We start from the raw sequence: 10,615 nt of genomic DNA, 5'->3' as shown, positions 1-10,615 counted from the left end.
TATACTTTAATTTTCATGTTCCACGGTAGTTAACTACCGTTGGAGCCTTTTTTTTTTTAATTTTTTTTTTATGCTGTGTTGGTATACAACGGTTGTTAACTACCGCCGGATAAATCTAGCGGTAGTTAACTACCGCTGGGGGCAAAAACGTCATTTACTTGTGTCTTTATGAAGTTTTGTATGTCAAAAAAGCAACTTTCAAAACTGTATTAGGAACAAACATTAGTACAGTCCAAAAATAAACAAATTTCAAAAGCACTATCTCATCATAGTACAATTCAGAGGTTCAACTAGAAGAGCCCAAGGAGCATTCCCGCATGTAACTTAAATGCATCGCTCTAAATAATCCAATGAAATCTACACATTTTAGCATACAATGATATCATAACATTTAAGGAGAAAATTTGTTCATGTATTCCCAAGGACACGAATGTGATATGGTGGTCCACGGCAAAAAATTGGCTCGGCAGCTGAAGTTGCCCTAGCACGAGCCCGAAGGATGTCATTTGCATCATCGATCACTGCTGCGGCGAGTAGTGTATACTCTCCTGGGACAAGGAAATGCAGGCAAAAAGAATGTTTGATTTGCTGAAGTGGGGGGATTTCAACGGTAATTTCACTCAGGACACCTGAAAAAAGAATTGATTTTGGCAAGACAGTACAATGTTAGAAATCCATATGAATGCATACCAATTACAGAGAGCAAACAAAAATTGAATATTACCGGTCCACAGAACAGTTGATTTGGTACCATCTACACAGTTTTCCCCAGCTACATCTCTGCATGTAATGTTAAGATTAATTTTGATTGTATCCTTTGTGTTATTACGGACCACAACTACCATTGGTGTCATTTCATGTGCAAGCACGGAACTTTTGGAAGAAGGGGATTCAGGTAAATCAGATTCTTTAACAGAATCAAGATTATCTGAATCAGATTCATCTCTAACAAGCTTGAAGCCAAATGTCAGTGGATCTGGCAGCAACACATCCATGACTGATGTCTGTAGAGCAGCCTGGATAGCATCCTTGATATTTAACTCTCCAGAGCTATTGCGTCCCGAGTGCCATTGAACCTTAATCCTAGATACAAGGTTCTTGATGCAAGCATTGAGTTCGGCTTTGCTGCTCTTTTCAGAGAGTGATGAATTTCTTCCTCCACCAATCCCATCTGTATGAGTATCCTTCGATAAAAAGGAATCATCAAGAACAGGTAATTTAAAATGCTCAAGAGGCACAAGAACCCTTGCTGAGCAATCTCTATCAATTCTTGTTTTAGGATAGCCATATTCTGTAGCATCCTGATCAGCTAAATGATTGTCCTCGTTACTGTTGTTCTCCAGTTTGACAGAGACATTGATTTCAAATACAACATCAGTTGGATTAGACAGCTCAAGTTCAAGAAAACGCAGTCCCCAGCTTCCTCTGAAAGGATCTATTTTCACCAATCTGTCCATTTTTGACTCTGAGTTAACATGTCCTCCATTGGAACTATCATTCACATCATCCAACTTAGGAAGATTTTCACTAACATGAGCAGGAAATTCCATTGAAAGCAGCTGAGCCTTCACAAAAGACAAACCCTGCAAAACACAAATCTGCAGGGGAACAACAAGGCGTCTACCAGGGGATACAGCGTTTGGATCTTCAGAGGTTTTCAGTGGACCTGAAATAAACGTGGAAAGAGCCTTAATACCAGATATAAAAGGACAAGCACAAGTTAGTAACAGTCCTCAGCACAGCAGCACATGAAACCACCAAATGACAAATCAATAAATGCATGTTATTGCTAATATAGAGAATGCCAGTGTGCCATAAGATGGGAGCTACATAAGGAACCTTGTCAAACATATTTCAACTATTTACGATGGGACAGGACTAAATGCAAGAGAACAATGACACTGATCTAACAAAAGGAGGAGAGGAAACATGGAAAAATTGAAAAGGGGGCAAATAATGCTGCACAATCTAAATGAATAAAATATTTAGATCCACAAAAGGTTTTGATCTGAATGTATTCCAATGTAAGGCCTGAAGACTGAACTTCTAAATTCATCATGAAAGCAAGAAAATAATGATGTCTTGAAGACAGTACCGGCGTAGTGTATCAAAAGTGATGGGCAACTTGCATCTTTGGAGTGCCTCGTATTATCAGCATCTGCCACACCAACCTGCCAGGCTCGCAAAGTCACAGGGAATGTAACTTCTGCTCCAGGCTTTAGAGGGAGGTGAGATTTTAATGTTTCAGAAGAATATGTAATTACAGAATCTTGATTTTTCCCGGAGAGTGAAATATGTGCCTGCTCAATTGGAACTGTGCCTGCATTAGCCAGACTTATCCACACATCACGAATTTCGCCTTCGTACAAAATGATGGCCCCATCACCTCCAACAACATGTGATATCAGCAATGGAAGTGGCGGTACTACAGAAATACTTGGAACAGATACATTCTTCAACTTTGGAGATCCACAACACCGGAAAGGGTCAGAAAGGACAAGCCCTTGTGCGGCCCCAAGAAGCAGATTGTCAACCTCTTTAAACAGGTGTTCAGTAATAACACCAAAACAATGAACGATGCACCCAGGAATTGTAACTGGCCCCACTGATGTTGGAATGCCAGATAAGGTAATCACTTTTGAAGAATTTGGTAGAAGGCTTATGCTCACAGGAAAAGCATCAAAATTTCCTGAATGCACAGACAGATATATGCTATCGACTCTTAAATCAAAGCCACACGGGTTTGCCAGTTCCACTAAAACCTGGATCGGCTCTCCAACAATCCAAACAAGCTCTTGCTTCTTGATATTATTTGGATCTCCTTTACTGAATGGCGTGTAAATGAAAGGGCCTGAAGGAGCAGAACCCACCCACCAGTCTTCTCTAGCAGGATTACGTTTAACAATGTCCATTTGTGTTGGGTGGACAGGAAAGGAATGCACCCTGAAAATAATTAAATTGTTTCTTGGATTAGCTCTCCAAAATTAATGTAATTGACCAAATTAGCATTTGAAAAACTTGACTTGAAAGGGAAGATGAAGGAATATGACTTGGTCATGATGAATTGCGTGAAAAAAAAATCTTTAACCCAGTAAATACCTTATAAAAGGTAAGGCGGGATCGGCACAACGAGTCCCTGGTGGTAGCCTCTCAGACGAATTCGAAAGTGCATTAGCAAGACCATTTTGCCCAGCAGGAGTTATTAGAGGATAGTAGGACCTAAGTAGTCGTGCCGCTGCACTCCATGCAGTAAGAGGATCTCCGGCACGAACTGCAGAGAGCAGAATTTCTCTTAATACAACCATCTGGATGGTACTCCATTGAGACTCAAACAATGAGACAACTGATTGGTGATATATTTTCCCACCATCAGGTTTATCTGATCCAATTCCCTTCTGTGAAGAAGCAACGGTTTAAATTACATTTCTATAACTGGAAAAGTTTTAGCAGCAAAATAAGAGATGTTTCCAAAAGCAAATAAGAGATAAGCAGTAACAGTTTACTATCATAGCAAGTAATAATTTCTAGTTTAAAAAAAAGTACGACAAATCAATCAAAAATTTCTCTCCAATCCATAAAATAGTTATACATAAGGAGTTTTGATGGGTGATGTGTGTATACTCACATTATGAATAGAATGATCGGAAACCGATGATCTACTTTGAACATGATAAGCTTTTGTGGTCATTGCCAAAACTTGCATTGCACTAATTGCAGCCAGCCTATTTTCTTGCTGCAAATATAACTGAGCAACCTGCCTCGAAAAGAAAGCGGCTTTCCTCTGGTATCCAAGACTACCATACAAACGAGCTATTTCAATGTATAATATGAGTCTATCACTTGCATCAATTAAAGATTTAGCACCATCTGCAGATGTGGTTAACAACTCCACCACCTCCTTGGCCAGCTCTCGCCTGTTGATTGGGAGAATTCAGCCAAAATTGGTTTTCAAATAATAAAAAGAGAAACACAATACACATTGCTTGATACACCTAAATTCCTCTTGATAACAAACTAGTATAGATATTCTAAATCTCATATGTAAAATACCAACTGTTTTGAGTAAACAGGAGCATGAAATTTAAAAATTGATGAAGCATCATTCAATTGAAATGCTGGTCTAAGTTAAACAGTGAAATGCAAAATTCATAATGGCTCGCCACGGTGCATGTATTCAAGATGATAGAGATTTGGGTACTATGGGGTGCCCAGGTCAAACAATAAGTAGTGTGGGGACGCTCAGTAGAGAATTTAAGTGACTTGGTTCTCCCCCTTGATGGCTAGCTTTTTAGGGAGGGTACTCAAGTGCTTAGATACTTCTCAGAATACTCAAGCTAACTGAATTACGTATTCATAATGGGTATCAACATAGCACATTTATCACATTGTAAAGCACAGCAAAGAACGTACCTGCAAAGGAACCTTGCTAATTTCAAAGTAGCTTCAAGTTCAAAAGTTATGGGGGAAACTCTGCACAAAAGAAATAAAAACACTAAGAATTAAAAAAATAGAAATTGGAATAATCAGCATGACGCGTAAATATAGATTGAGTAATATAACTAGGGAAAGCACAGTTAAGCAATAGGCATCAGAGAAATCGGTTAATGAAGGCTCAAACCGGATAACTTCTTACCGCTGAGTATTATCTTGTGACTTCTTGTAATTCAAGATGACACTATTATAACGATATCTAACTTCATCCTCCAAGACTGAATCTTTCTGGCCCATACGGTCAATCTGAAACCATAAAAATGAAAAGAAATAAATAACACTAAATGTGAATGTAGACAAGGGCGTGTTCATTTTACAGGACAATCATGGTCGTCATATGACTTATATCTATACTCCTATGCCATGTAGCATGCACTGCCTGCCACTACTCTCAATTTATAGAAATATACAATATTTATACTGCAAATACCATGCAATGCCAGAAAACTGTCTATAAATTGAATCAATAACCAAGGTAGACAAAATCGCGATCCAAATCGTAGTTGGATCGTCCGAGTTTGCGATCTCACCTCCCCTTGCTGTGCCGGAAAGTCGTCGGAATCGGAAATTGGTGGTCGCGGTTTGGATCGCCGTTGAAAAACGCAGAATCGTTTGTATCATACGATTCCGGCGATTCAGATTTGAGATCCAGAAATCCGGGTTCGTGGGTCGGTTCTCGACCCGGTCTGCGTTTCACTTACTAAAGACCGGGTTTTCCGGTAGGGTCTTGACCCCGGATTCATTCAAAACGTTTTTTTGCGAACATAAAGGCAAAAAAAACGTGTTTCACTCTTCTAATTCTCTGAAACGGTTTCAAATTCTCATTAAACCAATTGATTACTGAAAATCTTTCCAACAAAAGCCACTATCGATAATTAGGGAAATTTTCCAATACACCCATAAATCATGGAACCTTACCAATGCAATTCCCATATTTATAGCACTCAATTCCCTCTATCACGTTAATTATTTATTCAGTCTTAAACCCCCATTAGCTCTGCATACTACAATCCTTCATTCTTTCATAGCCACTCTATTTTATATTCAACCCTTTTCCCTTTGTTCTGTTCTCAGCCACACCATATAATTTATTTACTGTTCTACCACACCTTATAATTTATTTAATGTGCTACTGATAATGAATTTGAGTGTTATTTAAAGTTTTTTTTTTCTATTAAATTATGTTGCTTCATATGAATATCTATGAGTTTATATGCAATATATATGAATTTTTAAATTTGGTAGGATCTTACGATCCGTGTTACGATCCTCCGATTCACGATCTCATGGGTCCTACCCGATCTTACTTAGGATCTCGAGTTTGTCTACCTTGTCAATAACCAAATTATATATGACATGCAGCATTTCCAAGGTCGACTAATTTCCGCCTAAACCTCGTGCCCTTGAATTCTTGAGTAAAAACGAAAACAAGATTCATTTGATAGCCGTATGAACATATCATCTTTCCCTTCTAAGAACCGAAATCTAGCTTAATTGGAGCACAAATTAGAGGGTAAAGATTTTAGACATTGGAGCCTTAAATTGTCGATACTCTAGTCTACTAATTCATGCTTTCTAAATAAATTATATACAAAGTAAGTAATTGTTCATACGTTGTCTGCAAAAAAAAAAAAACAATTAAGTACTTGAAAAAGCAGAGTTAACAGTAGACACATAAAAAACCACTACGGCTGCATGTCTCGATCCCCTCCATTTTCAAAATGCAAAACTAATCACCACACAAAAGCAGTGTTTAGTGTTATATTTGGGTAAGGATTTTACAATCGTGGTTTAGAATGAACATAATTTTGTAAAACTGATTTAGTCAAATATGAGTTTGACCAAAGTTTGCAAGCAAGACCAATCTTGATTGTGAGTAACCACACCACAGATCTGGATATTTACTAAAACCACATTTGACAATAGAGGAAAAAAAAACTCTCTACCATGAATCCAAACCAAACACACACTTTGGATGCAATCAGAGACAGGGTTCACAAAACCCATAATGAAAAGAAGTTTTTATGTACCCTCACATTACTTCACCGGTTCCAATGAAAAACAACGCATGTGGATTGCCTAGCCATACAGTCCACAATCTTTAGCTAGTATTGTTTTTTTTAAAAGAACACTATTCAATTTTAAATCAAACTCGGAATGAAAGCATGAAAAGAAGAGGAAAAAAAGATACCAGCAAGGCACAAACACTGCCCTCCAATGCACCAGCATACCAGAAGTAATCCCCAGTCAACCTGCCAAGTTCTAATGCAGTAGAATAATGAGCATTAGCATCAACAGGAGAACCTGCCAGCAAGCAGTAATCACCAATCGTCTTCTGAGCACGCCCAAGTCTCCGTTTTTTGGCCTTGATAACCTGCATTCCACACAAACACACAAAAGATCAATCAAATTGAACTTTGCAACAAGGCCTGTTTGAATTGGCTTATTTGAGCTGAACATATCAACATAAGAATTTGAGAGACTGTTTGGAACAACTTATAGAAACACCTTATGGCATGGCCATAAGTTGTTTTAAGCTTATTTTTAGAAGCTCTCCAAAATGGCTTATGAAAACAGCTTATATTAAAACAGTTTGAAATTATTTTATCTTCTGTTATGGAAATAGCTTATACATAAGTACGTAGATGATAAGCTATTATACTATAAGCTATTAATTGAGCTGCTTATCCAACCAGAGCCAAGAACACCAAACCAGAAATCAAAATCCACATCATGATTCATAACACCACCACGATATAAAAATAAAAAACAACAATAATAATCATGATTCATGACACCTAAAACATGAACACCTCCTCTGAGCTGAGACTAGCTTGAGAATCCAAAGGTGTCTTGAGAATAGTTCCAGAAGATTCTGCTTGAAGCACCCACTTCTCAAACTCCATTAGCAACGAAGCAGCTACTTCTTGCATCATAGTATTCAAATGAAACTCTAATGTTGCACGATCCGCAGGTGGAAACAACCTCAAATTTCCACCTCTCTTACTTCCATCCTCAAGCTACAACAAAAAACAAAACAATAAATAAACAAAACCTAAAAGCATATCTGATTGACAAGCACAATAAGCTAGCTTATAATTTAAAGCTTATAAGCTCATATGACTAAAAAAGACTCATTTGGTAACCGTCTTTTTTTCATGAGCTTATAGCTTATTTTTACTAGCTTATAAGCTCATATAACTAAAATACACCCATTTGGTAACCGTCATCTTCTCAGCAATTTATAGCTTATTACTACTATCTTATAGCTTTTTTTGTTAAGCTTATTCAAGTAGCTTATAGCTTATCATTTTTAGCTCAACTTTATCTCTGTTACCTTGATTGAAAGAATATATATTTCTTATGTCATTTTATATCTATAAGTCAGATCAACCACTAATTTTACCTACCATTACATATTCAATCAACTACTGTATTCGCTAGGACCGAGATTACCTTCAATCAGGGAAACGCCGCATTCACATAGTTAGCGTGCTCAGTAGCTGTCCTACTCGATCAAATGGCCCAGATTCAAGTTCGGAATTTTTATAACATAAAAATTAAATCGGCATTTTTCTAAACTGTCCGATCAAGACCAGACACACTGCCTTCATTGCGCGAATGCGTCCTTTTCTATTGGCAATCAGCTAGCTTATCAATAAGGTAGTCATCACTTATTTGCTATTGTTTACCAAAGAGAACCTAATAATGTTTCTAATTTTAACAATTTCTAACAGAAATTTCTAAAAATAAAAAAGTAAATGAGAATTATAAGAAACATTTCCTTTTTTGGATCCATTTCTTAGGGAAATTAATTACCAAAAATAGTTCAAAAAAAATGTCAGTACCTGAGAATCATTAGGGTAAAACGCAAAGCACCGATCAACAAGCGAAGAAGGATAAGATTTACACGAACTTGCAAACTGATCAACAACATCATTAAGATCCAACGAAGAAGGACAATGAACAATGCCAACAACAGCAAGAGTTTTCCGATGCGATTGAAAATCTTCCCAGGGACTAGGAGTAGCGCCGCCGAGTACGAATTTGAAGCGGAGGGAACCGGAATCCCAAGGTTGATGAGTGAAAGGGGATTTCTGGTGTTCGGTGTAGAAGGAGCTGATGGCGGAGAGAGGGATGGTGTGGAGAGGGAGGAGGAGGGAGTAGTAGTCCCGGAGGAGTGGTGGTGGGATTTGTCCGATTGGGATTACGGCGATTTGGATTGTGGAAGAGCCTTCTATGCTTACTTCTGGTTCCATTCTGTGTGATCGCCGGAGTGGTTGGTTAGTTTCTTGCTCTTTCTCTCACTGTACTCACCGGCATATACAAATATACAAACTTTATCTCGGAAACGGTGAAATGACCCAAAAGGACAGAAATTCAAACTCGATAAAATTAAAATAAAAAATGGTGATTTTTTTTTTTTTCGGTCGCTGAGTTTGAACCCCAGAGTTAAGCTCACAACGACAAAAAAAATGGTCTAGAAATAAATAAAATAATAAATACATAAACATATACACCCTTTTATTAGTATCGTGTTTGTTTAATAAATGATGTATGTGGTCAGTAAAGAGTTGTGTATAGACCAAGTACAACATTTGCTGAATGAGCATAACAATGACAGAAGGATGTAGATATCATATTCAAGTGTCTAAAATGTTATGTTATGATGTATAATGTGGACAACGTCAAATTCATTCGTTAAATAAACACCAGATCAAAGTTAATCATTCAACTTCAATCAAAATATGAGATAAAAAAACATTGCATAAAGACAAGAAATAAAAATAAACAACATCGTACTAAGATGATGAAATCAGAAAATCATACAAAAGAAGGGTAAAAATATGTTCCCTCGTAAAAAGTGAAAATCACTTATTTAACTGGATGAGAAAAGGAGATGCGGCAAAATTATATTGTTGAAACTATTATATTCTCACTTTTGTAGGTTGTGTCGCAGGTGCAACAAAAGAGGTTCGTGACTATCACTTGAAGTCTGTAGAAGAGCAAGGACATGAAAGTGTGGCAACATGTTGCGGAGACATGTAGTAAAATCCTAGAGCGCGTGAAACACTTAGATGGGGATTGGTTGAATGAAAAATGCAACAAAGCATCGTCAACTCAACAAACATAACAACAACAGTACCGGCCACCTACAACAACAGTGACAACAAATAACGCGCAACAATGATTGTCTCGTTGGCAACTGCCGGCAGTAGGGTGTCTCGGGTGCAACATTGGCGCTTCTTTCTCCACCACGTTGAATTATATAGTGTTTGTCATGTGTTTAAGGGATGTTGAAGGAAGATTCGTTTTTGCCAAGACACTTTGGTCACGACCTATTTGCTTTACAAAAATTTGTGAATCCCTCAGGATTGCTTCATGCAATCAATTTGGTGCATGATCTACAACTTTCTAATGTGGATTTTGAGTTAGATGTGAAGATAGTTATAGACTAGTTCAACAACATAAATCATAACATTACGAAATTCAGTACTATATTAGCTTATTGTAGATGTTGTTGTAGCTTATTGTTAACAAACTCATGTCGAGTTTAGTCGGAGATAATCGATGAGGTAGCTTATACATTAGCTAGAGATGTGACATGTTTAGTTAGTCCTCATACTTTTGTTGATGTATCGTCATGTATTAACGAGTTGTTATCTAATGAAATACTATAAGCATCATTTTTTTAAAAGGACAAAGAAAAAACTATTTGAATGTGAGACTTCATGCTAAAATTGACTTTATACATTTTTTCTTGTGAAGGGAAATTGACTTTAAACCTAATGACTAGTTTTTGGCTAAGAGAAAATACAATAACATCGAGCTCATGAATCCATTGAAATAGACGAGTAATTTTTTTTATTTCACAATTATAATGTTATTCATTGAACCTTTTTTTAACTCAAAACGATTGATCTATCCAACTCCCGCTTACGATAAACTATCCAACAAATTTAGAGCATTTAGTCACTACTCCGTTTATAATACTTTTTGAGATGTTACCTGTTTGAAAAATTTCAATAATTTTTTGAAAACTAAAACAATACACAAATGATCAAAAGCAAAAAGTATTATATTTGCATGGATTAAAAAGTATTATATTTGCATGGATTAAAAA

The 10,615-nt window shown here is 37.0% G+C and overlaps 1 protein-coding gene across 2 annotated transcripts; it reads right to left on the bottom strand.

Moving 5' to 3' along the window:
* Nucleotides 1–226: 226 nt before the first annotated feature.
* On the bottom strand, nt 227–8,814 carry LOC146952513 (trafficking protein particle complex II-specific subunit 120 homolog). Of its 2 annotated transcripts, none has more exons than XM_085702758.1 (10): nt 8,340–8,814; nt 7,305–7,511; nt 6,683–6,865; nt 4,634–4,737; nt 4,411–4,470; nt 3,626–3,914; nt 3,100–3,395; nt 2,096–2,943; nt 725–1,666; nt 227–629 (listed from the first exon to the last, which is right to left on the bottom strand). In XM_085702758.1, exons 1-10 carry the CDS (start codon nt 8,748–8,750, stop codon nt 409–411), a joined length of 3,561 nt encoding a protein of 1,186 aa, XP_085558884.1. In that variant the 5' UTR covers nt 8,751–8,814; the 3' UTR covers nt 227–408. The 2 variants fall into 2 exon arrangements, with proteins under 2 accessions (XP_085558884.1, XP_085558893.1); XM_085702767.1 differs by having other exon boundaries at nt 3,100–3,392.
* Nucleotides 8,815–10,615: the final 1,801 nt, after the last annotated feature.

This window comes from Medicago sativa, chromosome 1, assembly GCF_051527215.1.
Source record: "Medicago sativa cultivar Bolivia chromosome 1, Bolivia_mono, whole genome shotgun sequence".
Classification (NCBI taxonomy): domain Eukaryota; kingdom Viridiplantae; phylum Streptophyta; class Magnoliopsida; order Fabales; family Fabaceae; genus Medicago; species Medicago sativa.
This window is presented reverse-complemented; position numbering and strand designations above follow the sequence as displayed.